At 39.2% G+C, this 20130-nt stretch overlaps 1 protein-coding gene across 1 annotated transcript in view; it reads right to left on the reverse strand.

Annotated features, from left to right (window-relative positions):
* Window positions 1-20130, reverse strand: part of POU2F1 (POU class 2 homeobox 1) — a 146533-nt gene that overhangs the window by 100237 nt on the left and 26166 nt on the right. The window contains exon 3 of the mRNA XM_007937731.2: window positions 8165-8265. Within this exon, the coding sequence (XP_007935922.1) occupies window positions 8165-8265 (101 nt within the window). The remainder of the gene's footprint in view (window positions 1-8164; window positions 8266-20130) is intronic.

Genomic DNA, 20130 nt, shown 5'->3' on the forward strand with positions numbered 1-20130 from the left:
TGGAACAAAACTCAAAATCATTTGGGGGGGGGGAAGGGGGGAGCATCAGGTTTGCTGGCCTGATAGAGCCTGGTGGAACCACTGAGACTATGGTCCCTAGCTGCCCTTCAGGTCTGGAATTGAACGCATGCCTATAGCTTCCAGCCAAACAATAGATAGGCATATGAGTTGAACATTTACCTGAGGTAGATACATTCCTTGGAGAGAACAAGCATGGGAGAAAGAAGGGCTGATTATGCACAGGGAGATAGTTCAGGGGGCAGGAGTGCATGGAGGGATGGACACAGGGAAGAGGTAAGTATTGGGATAAAGTGGGAGGGGAGCTGTTGCATTGGGGTAAGTTGTAGTCAATGTCATGAGACAATGTGTGTGTGAACTGCTGTACGGAAAGTGAGTTTGCCCTGTAAACTTTCACCCAAATCACAGTAAAACAAACAAACAAACAAACAAATAACAAAAAGGATCAAGAGAATACTATGAAAAATCACATGCCAAAAAATTAGGTAACTTAGATGAAATGAATATATAAACTACCTAAAGTGACTTACAAAGGAAGAAACACCTCAAAGACCCATAAGCAGAAAATGAATTTGTAATCAAAAACTTTCCAACAACTACAACAAAAAGTCCTGGACCACTTGTTGGTTTCATTGGGGAATTCTATCAAACATTCAAAAAAAGAACTGACACCAATCTGTCACTCTTCCAAAATACAGGAAAGCAAGGAATACTTCCCTAATTCATTTTATGAAACCAATTATTACTCTCATATCAAAGCCAGACAGATACCACAAGGAAAGAAAACAACAGACCTTTATCTCTTACGAATAGAAACACAAAAAATATCAACTTAAAGTATTTGATTACTTTAATATTTAAAGGATTATATATGATGACCAAGTAGAATTTATTCTAGGAATGCAAGCATCATTGAACATTAGAAAATTAATCAATATATCACATCACATTAGGAGCTCTGGTGGCATAGAGCCTATGGCATTTGACTGTTAACCAGAAGGCTGGCAGTTCAAACCCACCAGCGACTCCTTGGAAGGAAGGTTGGGCAATCTACTTCAGTATTGATACAGCCTCGGAAACCCAAGGAAGGGTCACTATGAGTGGGATCCACTCCAAGGCAGTGGTTGTTTTGTTGTTTTACATCACATTAACAGAACAAAGTGAAAGAACCTCATGATCACTAAAGCAGAAAATTTGACATAATCCAATACCTTTTCATGATAAAAGCATTTAACAAACTAGGAATAGAAGGTAAGTTCTTCAATTTGATTAAGGGTATTTATGAGAAATCCACAGCTAACAATATACTCAACAGAGAAAGGCTGAGAACTTTTCCTTTAAGATCAGGAACAAGATATGGTAACACTACTATTCAATATTATACTTAAGTCCTAGCCAGGAAAATTAGGAAATAAAAAGAAATATAAATATAAAGCATTCTAATCAGGAAGGAAGTATAACTACCATGTTTCACAAACAACAAGAGCTCTGTTGGTGTAGTACCTAAGGCATTTGACTGCTAACCAGAAGGTTGGTGGTTCAAACTCACCAGCCACTCCTTGGAAGGAAGACTGGGCAATCTACTTCAGTAAAGATTTACCACCGTGGAAACCCAAAAGGTGTAGCTATGAGTCAGAATTGACTTGATGGCAATGGGTTTGGTTTTTATATAGAGAAAAGTTCAAAAAATCCACAAGAAAGCTATGATTGTTGTTATTGGTTGCCACTGAGTTGGTTCCAATTCATAGTAACCCCAAAGTACAACACAATGAAACATTGCTCAGTCCTGTGCCATTCTCACAATCATTACTATGCTTGGGTCCACAGTTGCAATCCCTGTGTCAATCCATCTCTTTGAGGGGCTTCTCCTTTTTTGCTGACCCTCTACTTTATCGAGTACGATATCCCTCACCAAGGACTGGTCCTTTCTGATAACATGACCAAGGTACATTAGATGAAGTCTGGTCATTCTCACTTCTAAGGAGCATTCTGGCTGTACTTTTTCCAAGACTGATTTGTTCATTCTTCTAGCAGTCCGTAGTACTTTCAATATTCTTCCCAAAAACCTCAATTCAAATGTATCAATTCTTCTTCAGTCTTCCTTATCCACTGTTCAGCTTTCATGCACATGTGAGTCGATTGAAAGTATTATGGCTTGGGTCAGGTGAACCTTAGTCTTCAAAGTGACATCTTTGCTCGTTAACACTTTAAAGAGGTCTTTTCCAGCACATTTGCCCAGTATAATGCATTGTCTGATTTCCTGGACTGCTGCTTCCATGAACATTGATTGTGGAGCCAAGTAAAATGAAATCCCTAAGACCTTCAATCTTTCCTCCATTTATTGTGATGTTGCTTACTGGTCCAGTTGCAAGTATTTTTTTTTTTTTTATGTTGAGGAGTAATCCATATTGAAGATCGTAGTCTTTAATCTTCTTCAGTAAGTGCATCAAGTCATCTTTATTTTCAGCAAGTAAGGTTGTGTCATCTGCATATCACAAGTTGTTAATGAGTCTTTCTCCAATCCCGATGCCATGTTCTTCTTCATACAGTCCAGCTTCTTGGATTATCTGCTCAGCATACAGATTGAATAAGCATGGTAAAAGGATAAAACCCTAGCATATACCACCTTTCTTGATTTTAAGTCATGCAGTGTATCTCCTTGTTCTGTTCAAACAACTGCCTCTTGGTCTATGTATAGGTTCCTCACAAGCACAATTAAAGTGTTCTGGAATTCCCACTCTCCATAATGTTATCCATATTTTGCTATGATCCAAGCACTTGAATGTCTTTACATACTAAAACACAGGAAAACATCTTTCTGGTATTCTCTGCTTTCAGCCAAGATCCATCGAAAAACAGCAGTGATAGCCCTCATTCCACATCCTCTTCTGAATCTGGCTTGAATTTTTGGCAGTTCTCTGTTGATGTACTGCGGCAACCATTGTTGAATTATCTTCAGCAAAATTTTACTCATTTGTAGTAGTAATGATATTGTTCCAATTTCCATATTCTGTTGGATCATCTTTCTTTGGAATAGGCACAAATTATGATCTCTTCCCAATTGGCTGGCCTGGTAGTCATCTTTCAAATTTTTTGGTATGAATAAGCAAGGGCTTCCAGCATTACATCCATTTGTTGAAGCATCACAATGTGTATTCCATCAATTCCTGGAGCCTTGTTTTTCACCAATGGCTTCAGTGCACCTTGGACTTTGTCCTTCAATACCATCAGTTCTTGATTATATGCTATCTCCTGAAATATGTGAACTTCAACCAATTCTTTCTGGTACAGTGGCTCTGTATATTCTTTCCATGTTCTTTTTTTTTTTTTTTAGGATTTGGGTGAAGATTTATAGAGTAAATTCACTTTTCATACAGCAGTTCACATATACTTTGTCTCATGTCATTGAGCAAAATTTACAATGCAGCAGCTCCCCTCCCACTTCCTCCCCATAGTTACCTCCTCCCAGTGTCCATCCCTTCATACTCTTCTGCACCCTGAGCTATCTCCCTGTGCATAAGCAGCCCTTCCTTCTCCCATGATTGTTCTCTCCAGGGCGTGTGTCTACTTGAGGTAAATGTAACTCACATGCTTGTACTTTGTTTGGCTGGAAACCACAGTTGTGGGTTCAATTCCAGACCTGAAGGGCAGCTAGGGGCCATAGTCTCAGTGGTTACACCAGGCTCTATTGGACCAGCAAACCTGGTCTTTCCATGTTCTTTTGATGTTTCCTGAATCATTCAATCTTTTGCCCACAGAATCCTTCAATACTGAACTCAAGGCCTGAATTTTTTCTTCAGTTCTTTCAGCTTGAGAAATGTTGACTGTGTTTTTCCCTTTTGGTTTTCTAACTCTAGGTCTTTGCACATTTCATTATAATAACTGACTTTGTTTTACTGAACTGCCTTTTTAAATTTTCTGCTATGAGTTGGCATGGACTGGAAGGCACTCAACAACAACAATCACACACCTGTAGAAGTAATCCCATGTGGGAACAGGGTGTTCTTTCTTACATTTTATCATTTCTTCCACCACTTGTCTGTCAGTTTATTGTATTGTTATGGCTTATGTGTTGCTGTGATGCTGGAAGCCATGCCACATGTATTTCAAATACCAGCAGAATCACCCAGAGTGGACAGATTTCAGTGGCTTCTAGATTAAGACAGACTAGGAAGAAGTATGTGGAGGTCCACTTCTGAAAAAATTGACCACTGATTGAAAACTTTATTAATAGCAGTGAAACACTGCTTCATATAGTATCAGAAAACTTTATGAACAACAGTGAAACCCTGATCTAGTGCCAGGAAATGAGTCCCTCAGACTGGAAGGTACTCAAAATACAACTGGGGAAGAGCTGCCTCCTCAAAGTAGAGGTGAACTTAATGATGAAGATGGAGTAAAGCTCCTGGGACCTTCATTTGCTGATGCAGCACAACTCAAAGCGAGAAGAAACAGTTACAAATATCCATTAATAATTGGAACGTGGAATGTATAAAGTATGAATCTAGGAAAATTGAAAGTTTTAAAAAATGAAATGGAATGCATAAAGATCAATATCCTATGCATTAGTACAGCTGAAATGGACTGGTAATGGCCATTCTGAATCATCTAATCACATGATCTACTATGTCGGGAATGACAAATTGAAGAGGAATGTCTTCACAATCATCAAAAAGAGTATTTCAAGATCTATCCTTAAGTGCAATGGTGTCAGTGATATGGTAATATCCATATACCTAAAGGAAGAACAGTTAATACTACTATTATTAAAATTTACACACGAACCACTAAAGCCAAAGATGAAGAAATAAAAGATTTTTTACTAACTTTGACCAAACAAGCAATCAAGATGTATTGAGTATTACCGGTGACTAGAATGTGAAACTTGGAAACAAAGAAAAAGCATCAGTAGTTGGTGATATAGGTGATCTGGCTATACTGAATAGAAGAAAAGACTAAGAAAGCTACTACTAAAAACCAAAAACCAAACTTACTGCTGTCAAGTCAGATCTGACTCATAGCAACCCCTCCTTGGGTTTCCGAGGCAGTATCACTATGGAAGTAGATTGCCCAACCTTTCTTCCAAGCAGTGGCTGGGGGGTTTGAACTGTCAGCCTTCTGGTTAGCAGTCAAGTGCCTTAAGTACCATGCTACCAGAGCTCCTAAGAAAGCTACTAGAGCCATGAATTCAGCAAAGGTAATGGGTACAAAGTCAACACACAAAAATGAGTTGGGTTTCTATACTTCAATAATGAGTAATTTGAGAAAAAAATCCATTTACAATAGCACCTGAAAGAGTAAAACAGGCAGGAATTAATGTGACCAGGGAGGTGAGACTTGTACACTAAAATGTATAAAACACTGCTTAAAGAAATTAGACCTAAATAAAGACATCCCGTGTTCATGGATTAGAAGACTCAATATTGCTAAAATGGCAATACTACCAAAAGCAATCCATAGATTCAATACAGTTCTATGCTATCATATGAAGTTGCTATGAGTTGGCATGGACTGGAAGGCACTCAACAACAACTGCACACCTGTAGAAGTAATCCCATGTGGGAATAGGGTGTTCTTTCGTACACTAATGAGGTCATATCAGTGTAGGGTATATCCTAAACTGAAAGACTTCTTAGTTATAAAAAGAACAGATTAGATAAATACAGAAACAAACATAAAGGTGGTGTGTGTATGTGGTGGGGGTAGTGGAGTTACATGAAAATCTTCAAGGAACCAAAAAAGATAGGGGTGTGTGGGGGGCTACAGAAGCTGAAAGAAACAAAGGTCTTTCCCCAAAGCCGAGAGAAAACCTTCTTCTATGTCAAAAACCCTGAATTTGGACTTAAAAACCTCCTGAACTGTGACAAAATAATTTTCTGTTCTTTAAAGCCCCATGCTTGTGATATTTCTGTTACAGTAGCAGTAGGAAACTAAGACAGCAAGTGTTACACTATATATTGCTTATGTATATTCTCAGATGGTATATAATTCTGCAAAGACTTGTGTCTTAATGGGAATTTAATGGTGTCAAGGTTAAAAACTGACCTCTTTGGCCTTAATGCCCTTTGGTTTAGAGGGTATTGGAGGTTCTATGATGTTAGTAATCAATGACTGGATCTGGAAGTCCTGGACCTGGTGTCAGAAGACTTACACTGATCTTGGAATTTGGATATAATGGGGAGAAACAATAAGAGTGTCTATCATCTATGTACCTTTGGAGATTTTTTAATATGTTTGGACCATCATGAACTTTAAGCCAGGTAAAGGTACTTACTGTATGTTACATTACTGACTGCATTCTACTAAAAATGCTATTTCTCATTAACAAACAAAATAAAACAAACAAATGAAAAAAAAAAAACCTAGAAAACTTGGGGGCTAAAATATGTTCTTAGAATAAAATTAACATGAAAATATTTTTGTTTTCTAGAATAGAATATACTCTTAAATTCATTTTAGATATTAATCTTTTAAATATTTTACCTAGAAGCTGAACATAGTTTCTCTGCTTTCAAAGATAGAAACAAAGGGATATATTTAAAACAAAAGTACATCAACTGGGCCCTAGTGTACAAGATAATAACTAACAGTTGCCTACACAGTATCACTTTGAATTTATGAAAAAAATATATAGGCTTTTCAAGTACAGGAGCTTCTTTTATAGTTTTGTAGTCAGAAGGTATAGTCTAATGAAAACAGTAGCGTAGAAGTACACATACTCTTTCACAGTATCTTAAAATAATTTGTTTTAGGGCTTCTCTTTGCCATGTCAATATGTAACCTCAGAGGTTTTATGTCCATATGGATTTTTCACTGAATCACCACCACCACCACCACCACCAATGCATCACTAAAGCCGTTACCACCAACATTACTGCTCGACACATTTTGAGCATTAAGTTAGTTGTACATTTCAACTGTGGTAGGAACCACTAAAAAACAACAACAACAACAACAACAAAACCCACTGCTGCTCAGTCAAGGAGCTGTGGTAGCATAGTGCCTCAGGCATCTGACTGCTAACCAGAAGGCTGGTGGTTCAAAACCCACCAGCTACTTTGTGGAAGCAAGACTGGGCAATCTACTTCTATGAAGATTTACCACCTCGGAAAGCCAATGGGGGTTGCTATGCATCGGAATCGACTCGATGGCAGTGGGTTTGGTTTTTGTTTGGCTGTTGAGCCAATTCCCACTCACAGTAACCCTATAGGACAGAACAGAACTGCCATATAGCATTTCCAAAGCTGTAAATCTTACAAAAGCAGACTGCCACATCCTTCTCCCACAGAGCAGTGGGTGGGTTCGAACCCACCAGTGTGCCACCACCAGTTTCTGTCAATTCCTATTCATGGCTGTCAGAGCAGAACTGTGCTCCACAGGATTTTCAATGGCTGGTTTTTCAGAAGCAGATCACCAGGCCTTTCGTCTGAGGAGTCTCTGGGTAGACTCCAATCTCCAACATTCTAGTTGGAAAGTAGCTAAATGTGTTAATTCTTTGCCCCCTGGTAATCCATTTTTCAACTGATTTCACTGTTTGCTTTCCATTTTCAACCAGATCCCATATCAAAACTTGTGGAGCTAGTGATTATTTTTGTATTCTCTTTTACTGTACATTATAGTGAAAATATGGATGAATAGAATCCATAATTTTAGACTAAGAAAAAAACATGTCCCATAAGGGTAATAAAGTTGAGGCAGACCTTTTTGCAACCCTAACCAGAGAGTTCATAGTCAAGCAAAAAGTTCTGAATTTGAAACTGTTCTAAAGCAGGGATGTGAGCTCTGGGCTCAGAGCCTTACACAGCAGGTCTCAGGAAATGGTGGCTAGATTATTTTGGGTAACTCTGATACATTACAATCTTCAGTTAGCTACTGTGTCTCACTCATAAAAACAGTAATCCAGGTGTTATACACATTTTATTTATAATAAGGAATTCTTTTTTGCATACAGCTGTGGGGTCAATGGCTATACAGTCCACTAAACCACAGGACTCCATATTAACCATTCAGAATGGCATGAATGGATGCATCAAAACCTGACTGTAAACAACTTAAGAAGTTCCACATTATGAAGTATCTTCCCCAGGGCCTAGCATTTTATGCCTCCACTTTTCACTCTCATGGAGGGTTAGGCAGAACATTCTACCTGATGGAGATGTCCAAGGAAAGCCTGGGCCTGGGCTGTTGAGATTGCTCCTCCAACGGGCACAGGCTGCTTCTGAAAGTCCAGACCATTTGTTTGCGTGCCTAGGAAACAAGCAAAATAATTATAATTCCTACAGAAATAAGCCCAAATGAAACAAAGCACTACACTTCAGTTACCAACGTTCATCAGGCACCAAGTACCACTGAAGAGGAGACTGGATTCAAAAGGAAGAGGAAATAAAGTAAAATAGTTTTTCTTCTAAAGGCAGAACTAGAGGACAAGTACACAAACATAGCTAAAGCTTATGAAACAGAAACAAAGAATATAAATAATGAATTACAATTATAAGATAGCATTAGAGAATTCAGAAGTGAATGCAGTGATTGGCAAGACTAGAGTTGAACAGTCATGAAAGGTAAGAAGGCTTTAGGGAAAAGAAATGATCACTACTGTAAAAAAGTAGTAGAGACTGGGTTCCATGGAACTATTGGCTCCTGGAACACCTCCATATTGATCACCTTCACATAATAGAGTTCTATAAAAGATTTCATTCGGAAAAAAGAGCTCTGGTGCTTATAATCATCATCATCATCACCATCATCAAGGGCAGCTACTGATATCTAATCCAGCAACTGCACCTTAACTTAAAGATAACTTAAAGATAAAGAAAGATGATGTGAAAGGTTAAAATTCCTGACCAGATGGTTGAATGTCTTATCCCTAGTGGCACGCATTCTAGAAGAAGGCATCAAACTATAAATATTTAAAGATGTCAATAGCCAAATCAGTGAGCTGGTATTTGTAAGGAAGTAAGTTTTGTTGCTGCTGCTATTCAGATTCTGAGTTGGAATACTTCGTGTTAAAAGGGTGGGTTAAAGGGAAGGCTCATGAATGATCTTAAAGCTAATGGTAACAGAATTTTAAATTTTATATAAAGGCAACTGGAAGTAATACTTGGCTAAAATTGAGATGAAGGTAAATACAGACTTGAGGAGACAAGTAGTTTTTTTTTTTTTTTCTTTCTATTGTGATTTGGGTGAAAATTTACAAAGCAAATACACTTTCCATACAGCAGTTCACATACACTTTGTCTCATGACATTGACCACAACTTACCACAATGCAACAGCTCCCCTCTTACTTCCTCCCAATACTTATCTCTTCCCTGTGTCCATCCCTCCATGCACTCCTGCCCCCTGAGCTGTCTCCCTGTGCATAATCAGCCCTTCTTTCTCTCATGCTTGTTCTCTCCAAGGAGTGTATCTACCTCAGGTAAATGTTCAACTCATATGCCTGTCTATTGTTTGGCTGGAAGCCATAGGCATGTGTTCAATTCCAGACCTGAAGGGCAGTTAGGGGCCACAGTCTCAGTGGTTCCACCAGGCTCTATCAGGCCAGCAAACCTGGTCCTCCCCCTTTATTTTCCCCCCACAAATGATTTGGAGTTTTGTTCCACATTGTTCTCCCTCTCTATCCAGGATCTCCTACATAGATCGCCCCTCTGAGTGGTTGACATTAGTAGCTGGGCACCATCTAGTTCTTCTGGTCTCATAGTCATATAGGCTGTGAATCGCATGGTATACCAGTCGCTAGGACTAATTGTTTCCATGAATCTTTGGTTTTCTTCATTCTTACTTTGCTCTGGATGACAAGAGACCCATCATTGCATCTAGATGGCTGCTTGCAAGCTTTTAAGATCCCAGTTGTTACTTGGTGAAAGTAGGAGGTGGAACAATGTTTTGTATAGTATATTATGCCAATGGAACTTGATGTCCTCTGCGTCTACGGTCCTGAGCCCACAGGTTCAACTACTCGGTCCCTCTGGGTAGCTGGCTGTGACCAAGCAGTGACTACAACCTTGCCCCTTGTCAGTTCCACTATACACCTGGGAATTCAGATCATACACATAAAGTTATAGGATCATTGTCTGCCAACCCTATACATGTTCTGGGTACACTCCCCACTTCATAGACATACCTAATAGTTCAGCCTGTCCACCCATCTATCCACCCATATATCCGTGTTTGCCTTCACTGACCACGCCATACTATATGTGCAAAAGGATTCATCTTTGTAAGACAAGTAGTTTTAAGAACTGTTAAATACACTGTGGCTCAAGTTTCAGTTAGACAATAGGCAGGCCTATGAGGTGAACAGGGAGCTCTCTCTGGTGGCATAGTGCCTAAGGTATTTGACTGCTAACCAGAAAGCTGGCAGTTCAAACCCACCAGCCACTCCTCAGAAGGAAGACTGGGCGATCTACTTCCGCAGAGATCTCACTGCCGTTGAGTTGGATCCAACTCATAGCGACTCCTTCTTGTGTTTCTGAGGTGGTATCACTATGGAAGTAGATTGCCCAACCTTCCTTCCAAGGAGTGGCCAGTGGGTTTGAGCCACCAGCCTTCTGGCTAGCAGTCAAATGCCTTAGGCTAACATCTCAGAAACCCAAGGAGGGGTCACTATGAGTCGGATTTGACTGGACAGCAGTGAAACTGGTTTTGTTATAAGATGAACAATAACACCAGGAAGGTACTACATACTGCTTAGGATGATCAACCATAGGAGATCAAAAGGGCAGCCAGTATTTGCCCAGGCATGAAGCTCAGAAGGAAGAAAGAAACAGGGAAGAAGGACAAAAGGAAATGACAAACACAGGGAGGAGGTGGGAAGAGTACTATTACACTGTGGGTAATGCAATTAAAGTCATGAATCAAAATATGTATGAATTGTTGAATGGAAAACCAATTTGCTATGTAAACTTTTACTGAAATCACAATTAACAAAATAAAACAAAAGAAACCAGAAAAATTAGCTGGAAATCTCCAGCTAATGATGCTGTAATAAGAAAAGAAAACAGTTGAGTAAGAATGGAAGAATTTGTAGAATCTGAAGAAGTATTTGTCAGAGATTTAAAAGTGATTTTAAGACTCCTAGGTTAAATCTCAGGACATAGAGGGGTACAGGCACATGTTTAACAATATGTGCTTAATAAACTTTGCAAGTAGGAGAGTATCAGAAAACAAAACAAATTCTTTGGTAGAAGGATAAAGGAAGCTGCCAACAACAAGAGGGTAAGAACCCATTACAAATATAAGCAGAGCCATTAGAGCACAATGCTTCTTGCCACAGACTCTAGAGGAAGAATAGATGCTCAATGGCACCAAAAATAGGAAAGATGCCTCTTCTACTCTCATCCATCTAGATATTTCGGGCTTAGACAGAAAAAAAAAGACACCAAAGGCCACTAAGAGCAAGAAGGATTTCACTACAGCTTAAAATGTTTTTAGTGGTTGATAATCTTAAGACAAAAGCAAGCCCTTACATAATAACCTTGAGGAAAACAAATGTTTCACTAATTTCGTAAATCCCAAAGTATAGATAGATGGCTGTATATATCTCATTAGCAAGGTTTCAACTAAAATTCTATTTTTCTAAATGTTAGCCCAATGCATTTTAATGACTTATGCTATGACTTGATATTGAGAATAGGGCTAATTTGTATAAAGACATACCACCTTAACATCCAGAAATATTTTCTAAGGGATATAATGCAATGTTTTCACATTACTACATCCAGCTACTATTTAGAAATAACCAGAATATTTTGTTCTGAATTAAATTAAAATAGAAGGCTATAATGCATAGAAACTGCAGTCAAGGTATCAGACATTGTACTGCACTGGACAAATCTGCTGCAAAAGACCTCTTTAAAGTGTTCAGAAGTAAAGATGTTACTCTGAAACCCTTAGTTAAGAAACACCATTCATAGTTCCCAACCCAATCCATGATATTTTCAATCGCCCCATATGCATGTGAAAGCTGGACAGTGAATACAGAAGACCAAAGAAGAACAGATGCCTTTGAATTACGGTGCTGGTGAAAAATACTTAAAATACCATGGACTGCCAGAAGAACAAACAAATCTGACATGGAAGAAGTGCAGCTGGAGTGCTCCTTAGAATTGAGAATGGCCAGAGTTCATGTCACATACTATGTTCATGTCATGTTGTTAAAAGGGGCCATCCCTGGAGAAGATTATCATGCTTGGTAAAGTAGAAGGTCAGGAATAAAGAACACCTTCAATGATATGGAATGACACAGTGGCTACAACGATGAGCTCAAGCACAGCAAGGATTGTGAGGATTGACAAAGGATCGGGCAATATTTCATTCTGTTGTACACAGGGGTACTATCTGTTGGAGTCCACCTGATAGCACCTAACAACAACAATGAGCTTGGTGATGCTGGAGTTAAAGCATTGGGCTGCTAACCAAAAGGTCAGCAGTTCAAACTCACTACCAGCTCCACAGGAGAAAAATGAAGCAGTCTGCTTCTGTAAAGATTACAGATTTACAGTCTTGGAAACCCTATGGAGCAGTTCTACTTTGTCCTTGCCATGGTCTAAGGAACTCTGCTGTTCCAGTGGTTAAGGCATTTGGCTGCTAACTAAAAGGTCAGTGGTTCAAACCTACTGGCCACTCCACAGAAGAAAGAAGTGGCAGTCTACTTGCATAACGATTTACAGACTTAAAAACCCTATGCAGGTTGCTGTAAGTCAGAATTAACTTGATGGCAGTGAGTTTGGTTTGATTTGGTCTTACAATTCTCATAAAATGATTGAGTGAGACTATGCTAATAAGGTGCCTATGGTCTACCAAGGGGATTGATCAGTTTTGTAATCCTGCTAGGCTGAAAGGGGACCCTAATATCATCAAGAAAAGCCAAAAGCAAAGCCAAAAGCAGAGTGTGTCCTTTGGACTCAGGGTCCCTAAAATGAGAACCTCTTAGATCAAGGAGAAAGAGAGATATAATCTACTAGAAGGCTATAATACTGCAGGGAAGAACAGCATAAGATGGCAGCAGCATGACACAGCAGCAGCATAGGATCTGCAGATAGCTGCAGTGGGTTTGCTACCCCAGTGATCAAGAGAGCTGAGCTCCTTCAGGCAGGAGGCTTCTTGGCAGAGTGGTGCTTCCTTCCAGGCACTTACTGACAAGCTGAAGAGTTAAAAATAGAGCAGGAACCTGAATGATATCAGACAAATTAAGAGTAGAAAACAGATTATAATAATGGAAAAGAAGAAATATTTCTCTTTTAGATGTAAAAGGATATGATGGATGAAAACAAAACAAAACAAAAAAAAAGTGATGCCGAGGAGGGAGGTAATAGGGCTCAAATAGGATAGCAACAATGTTCTAGTAACTAAATGGTAAGGTCATTAAAAAAAAAAAAAAGTTTTATTTTGGTAAAAAACATACACACCAAGGCATTCACCAACAATACAACTTGGACATTTGATGATTTTTTTTTATGCTGTGCCATCACTATTGCTATTATCCTTTTCCAAACTATTCCACCATAAATGATAAAGTAATTTTATGATAACAGAAACAACAAAGCAGAAATAAGGTGGACAATTTCTGGAAAATAGAAAAGATTCTGGAATATGCAATGAAGAATGAGACAGGGAAGCAATTACAGGTGAATCAAAGGACAGCATCAGTGAAGGCCCAGCTAATAAATAGTTGAACTTATATAGTTTGAGAATTGGTGACTCCTCATTGCCAGGAAGTTCTGTTTCTCTCTTTACAGCTAGAAGTCAAGGACAAATTGGCAAAGATTTCCTTTCTTTAAGGAGCTCTGGTGGTACAATGTCTAAGGCATTTGACTGCTTACCAGAAGGTTAGCAGTTCAAACCCACTAGCCACTCCATGGAAGGAAGATTGGGCAATCTACTTCAGTAAAGATTTAGCACCTCAGAAATCCAAGAGGGGTCACTATGAGGCAGAATTGACTTAATGGCAGTGAGTTTGGTTTGGTTTCTTTGGTTTTTCTTTTAATACTCATATTACCCAGCTTTCCACAGGTTTCAGGCACTTAAACAATTCATTTCAGCACATAGTTCAAATGATAATTTCCTTCTACTCTAACTCAAAAAAGGCAGAGCTTCAAACCGGTTCATCCCAGTTCAGTCATAGCTGATGAAATGAAACTGGAACAGACCAAAATTTGTAAATTAATGGGTGTATGGAACAACTTCATATTGCTTGGTTCTACAATCAATGCCAAAAGAAACAGCACTCAAGACATCGAAAGACATATTGCATTGGGCAAATCTGTTGTAAAAAACCTCTTTCAAGTGCTGAAAAGCAAAGATGTCTCCTTGAAAAAGTAAGATGCACCTGACCCAAGCCATGGTATTTTCAATCACCTCATATGCATGTGAGAGCTGGACAATGAATAAGGAAGACTGAGGAAGAGTTGATGCTTTTGAGTTATGGTGTTGTTGAAGAATGTCCAAAGTACTGTGGACTGCTAAAAGAACTAACAAACCTGTCCTGGAAGAAGTGCAGCTGGAATGCTCCTTGGAAGCGAGAATGGCCAGACTTCGTTCCACCTACTTTGGTCGTGTTGTGAGAAGGGACCACTCTCTGGAGAAGAATGCCATGCTTGGTAAAGTGGAGGGTCAATGAAAAAGGGGAAGGCCCTCAACAAGATGAATTGACACGGTGGCTGCAGCAACAGGCTCAGGTACAATAGGGATTGTGAGGTTGGCACATGACCAGGGAGCGTTTTATTCTGCTGTGTATGGGGTAGCTATGAGCTGGAGATGACTCAACGGCACCTAACAACAACAGCAATGGAACGATAATCAGAACAGGAAAAATTATGGATTGACGCCCTGGTAGAATGCTTAATCTCTCTCTTAGAAAACAAGGACAGTATGTATGTTGCATGGCTCAAATTTCTTGATTAGGTGAGTTGGAAACTATGGTGCCCGGCTTAACTATGGTAGCAGACTATGCCATTTTGAAAGTGTCACTCTTCACAGTGACAGCAATAATACAATCTCCCCCATTTGTCTCTTGAAAAGCTCATTATATCTCTCCCAAGTCTCCCATTCTAGGGCTTTGACTTGTAATTTTTCCTGTTCTGGGTATGACTCTACTTCATTTGAATTTAAAAAATTAGAGTCTGCCCCAATTTTGCTTCATCAGCCCAGATTGGACCAGTTTCAACTTGTTCGCAGCTCCACCCAAAGGTAATTATCTAGGACACTACACATTTGGCACTGCTACAACATTTTATGAGAGGGAGGAGGAGAAATAAAATTGAGGTTACAATAAAGACAACAACATAGATGAAGCTCAAACACATTATGCCAAGTAAAAGAAGTCAGACTCAAAGGCTATATTCTGCATGATTCTATATATATGAAATTTTAGAAAACACAAAACTGAAAGAAAACAGACCGGGGGTGTGGAACAAGACTCACTGCCATCAAGTTGATTCTAACTCAGAGCAACCCCCTTTGGGTTTTCAATGCAGTAAATCTTTACAGAAGTAGATTGTCCAGTATTCTGTCCATGGAGTGTCTGGTGAGTTTGAATCACCAACCTTCTGGTTAGCAGTCAAATGCCTTTGGCACTATGCCACCAGAGCTCCTTAAGAAAATAGATCAGTGGTTGTCAAGTCTGCAGTGGAGAGAGAGGATCACTACAAAAGGACATGAAAAACCTCTCTGAGATACTGTTTGTCTGAACTCACAAAACTATATACTAACAAGGATTCTTTTACTGCATATAAATTATACTTCAAAAAATGTTCCAGGTGTTACAATGCTCTCATTTAAATTTTCTTTTGCAAGGAAGAACCTATTAGCTCTCTCTCTCCAGAGGCTACTCACCTACTCTCCCCATCCTTGACTAAAGCTACAATATTCCCATGAAATGTTTAAAACTTAATACTTTCTTAAAAAATTAGTACTCTCCCTTCCTTGATTTCCATTCAAAAACCAAACCTGTTGGCTGTCAAGTCAATTCCATTCATAGCAATCCTTTAGGGCAGAGTAAAACTGCCCCATAGGATTTACAGAACTTAAATCTTTATGGAAGCAGACTGCCACATCTTTCTTCCACGGAGCAGCTGGTAGGTTTGAACCGACAACCTTTCAGTTAGCAGCTGAATGCTTACACACTGTTGCATGAGGGTTCCTTTGACTTCTATTAAACACTCTATGTTTACCTTTAAATGAGAGGAAAGATAGTACTTAGACACTAAGCTGATACAGTTCTGTCTTTTTAAAAAGAAATTTCAACATGTAGGGAAAGTTATAAAAAAAATTAAATAACATATCTATGAACTTCATACTCTCAAAAAAAGTCATTGCTGTTGAGTTGGATCCGACCTACAGTGACCCTTCCTTGGGTTTCCGACGCAGTATCACTACAGAAGTAGACTGCCTAACCTTCCTTCTGAGGAGTGGCTGGTGGGTTTGAACTATCAGCCTTCTGGTTAGCAGCTGAATGCCTTAGGCACTATGCCAAACTGAGGCAATATAAAACTATTCTATTAAAAACCAGCATAATCAAATTTAAAAAATTCCATAGCTTCAAAATTTGGCAAAAAGGAATTTACAAAAGATCTAAATACCTGACTAAGATAAAAAGCTGCTGTACTCTGGTGGCGTAGAACCCAAGGCATTTGACTGCTAACCAGAAGGCTGTGGTTTAAATGCACCAGCCACTCAGAAGGAAGACTGGGCAACCTACTTTCGTAGTGATACCGCCTTGGAAACCCAAGAAGGGGTCACTATGAGTCAGATCCGACTTGATGGCATTGAGTTTGGGTTTTTGGTGGCAAACCCTAATAAAGTTTTATATAAACCAAAATTGATTCTGACTCACAAAGATCCCTACAGGGTTTCCAAGGCTGTACATTTTTACAGAAGCAGATTGCCTCATCTTTTTCCTCTGGAACAGCTGGTGATTCAAACTGCCTACCTTCTGGTTAGCAATCCAATGTCTTAACCACAACACCAGCAGAGGTCCTTTTAAATGCTCATATAGTTTGGGCAAACTCAAACAGCAGTGATTGCTTAAAATTTAGTCTTTTAAAATTCAAAGGCTTACAACTGAATGGGACCATAAAAAAGAATTCATCAATCTCTTTGTTTTACAAATGAGAAAAAAAAAATACAGAAAGGTTTTAAGTGAAGTAACCAAGCTGGATAGAAACAGAGCTAAACTGAAATTCAGAACCCTTTTCCCTTGACTCTCTCTCAATTGTTCTTGCTATCATACTATTCCTATGACCAAGGAGTCCAATTCAATGCTTATTGTAGTATGGGACCTGTGGTGCCATTAATTACTTAATATGGCTCTTCTAAGACTTGATCTTTGTGACTCCCAACAGATGACAATACAGGATGATGCAAATGTAAGGTGCTTTTGGTCCAGATATCAGAAGGGTATCAGATATCTTTCTAATAATGTAAATAAGGTACATGGCACCCTTGTGGGGGTGAGACTATTGAAATAAGGTGTATGGAACCCTAACATGGGGCTTGATCAGTTCTGTCATCAGCTACACTTATAATGAGCCATCCCAGAGGTACAGGGGGTGAAAATCTCACTACCATCAAGAAAGAAGAGGCAGGAGTGGGGTGCATCTTTTGGGCCTGAGATCCCTGCACTCAACGTCCTTGATCCAGGAGAGAGAGACAGACCTAGACAGCTCTAATACTTTGCTCAGGTGGCAAGAGATGGCAGCAGAGAAACTATAGCAACAGGGGCAGCAGAACCAAGAGACCAGCACGATACAGAGTGTGGGCTTCCCAGCCAGCCTATAGAGGGAGAAAGCTGAGCACCTTCAGGCAGAAGCCTTGCTGGTGGAGTAGGCTACTACTCTGGGCACCTATCAGCAGAACTAAAAGAGCTTTGTAACTCTTGCCACAGCAGAACAGGCCAAGGGGTCAGGGGCCAAACAGAGGGATGCATACAGGCATGGCTAAGCAGAGACTGTCCTGATCTAAGAATTTTATCTTCAATATTCCTGAACCTGAATTATAACCTATTTCAAAAAAATCAAACTCATTACCATTGAGTCGACTTGACTCATAGCAACCCCTCCTTGGATTTCCAAGGTGGTCTCTCTATGGAAGTAGATTGCCCAATCTTCCTTCCAAGGAGTGGTTGGTGGGTTTGAACCACCAGCATTCTGGTTAGCAGTCAAATGCCTGAGGCACTACGCTACCAGATCATGAGTATTGTTGGTAAGTTCTATGTGGCCATTTCAACAGATTATCGAACCCAGCAGAGAAGCAGAGAGTGCTACGGGAGAGAGAGCTGGTGTCAGAATTTGCAAAAAGGTTGGAGGGTGGTGGCATATCTGACCTCTACCTCATAAGAATCAGCTTTGGGCTGTTGATGTTTTTGATCCTTCTTCCCCCTTGTGAAGTTAAAGGAGGCAGAAGTTGTCAACACCAAGTCCTTTCTGCAGGATGACAGTAACTAAGTGATTAACGATTAGAGCCAAGGTCAGAACCATAACAATACAGAAAATGATTAAGGCAGCTTACAACAAGGCAGCTTCTTGTTCCCCAACCCCACCCAATTAGAAATGCAGTGGATATATTATACTGTACTTTTCAAATTCTCTATCATAATTGTTGCAATTAGTGGTAACTTAAATTTTCATTCAGTTACACTTCTCCTAAAATTGATTTCCTTTCGATTTATTCTTCAATGTCATTTCCAAAGTGATCTCTTCAAAGAGAATGATTTCTATTTTTGAGGGGTGGAGGACAGTCCTATAAATGTATCCTATTCCTGTTGTCATTTCTCCATAAATGAGAATGGAAATCTTTTATCATGTGAACATTAATTAAAATTGTGTAAATGAGAAAGGAAGCAACATGCTAGCAAAGAAGAGAGTGGGGAGGAGTTAAGGGAGGGGGAGGGCAGGGAGCAACACAGAAAGCACATGCCCTCTACCCTCTTCTCTGTCTCTGAAAGTGTTAGACATTATTCAAGAGCCAGTAAAAACCTAGTTTCTTTAGAAAGACTTTGAGGACCAAACTATAATTTTTCCTAATCTTAACACCTATAAAATGCATTACTTTTCATAGAACATTAAACCCTTAGTTAAGAAACACCATTCATAGTTTCCAAACAGATCAATCCTTTCAGGCCAAAAATGAAAGCTTACTATATTTATACTATATTTCAGTAATGACTTGAGGACCTAGCTAGATACATCTAAAAAAAACTACGACACTTTACAAATGAAGAAATCTCTTCTATCTAACATCAATGTTCCTAGATTTTTTGCTAAATGCATAGCAATAAACATAGATGTTACTATGGATTTCAGACCAAAGTATCAGAATTACTCAGATCACAAAACAGAATCAAATCAGAGTAAGTAAGTTAGCTGCAGAGAATTGACTCTTCTGGAAAATATTTGTGAATATTCCCTGTTTTCCATGGAAGAACAAATATGGTTTGTTCTAAATAGAAACCTAAACTCTGAATATATAAAAGGGTACAGTGTCCTTTTCAGTCTCAGATCTAAAGAGATCCTACTACCGGAGACAGTACCATAGGCAGCTTCCTGTTCCCCAACCCCACCCAATTAGGAATGCTAGGATAAGGGAAGCTCTATTAAATATCCTACTTTGGTTGATGTAAACTGTTAATATATATGTCTGCTATCAAAAGGTTGGAAGTTCAAGTCCACCCAGATGTGCCTTGGAAGAAATGCCTGTGACTGATTTCTGAAAAACTTGCCATTGAAATCCTATTCTATTTTGACACACATGGGGTTGCCATTAGTCAAAAGCAGCTTCGTGGCAACTGGTATTGGACTAGCTCCGAGGATTCTGGCTTCCAATAGGATTTTGGATCACTGACTAATTAAACTGGGAACTTTCTAATCTTGGAGTGTATGTGATCTTTTCTGGGGAACTGGTGTGTACCCGAAACTATGCACTGCTATTATAATTACCTACTCCAATGTAATGACTATTGTGAAATATGGATAGAGGCATTATTCAATTGTTTCCTAATCACAAACTTCTTAACCAACAGAATTATCTATCTTTACAAAACAGCAGAAAATGCTCTTTTCTGCATGAATGATTATATCTTTAGAAAAACAGTTTTTGGTAAAGTTATAGTTATGAC

This window comes from Orycteropus afer, unplaced genomic scaffold, assembly GCF_000298275.1.
Source record: "Orycteropus afer afer isolate SDZICR_OR568_19922 unplaced genomic scaffold, OryAfe1.0 scaffold00044, whole genome shotgun sequence".
In the NCBI taxonomy this organism is placed as follows: Eukaryota; Metazoa; Chordata; class Mammalia; order Tubulidentata; family Orycteropodidae; genus Orycteropus; species Orycteropus afer.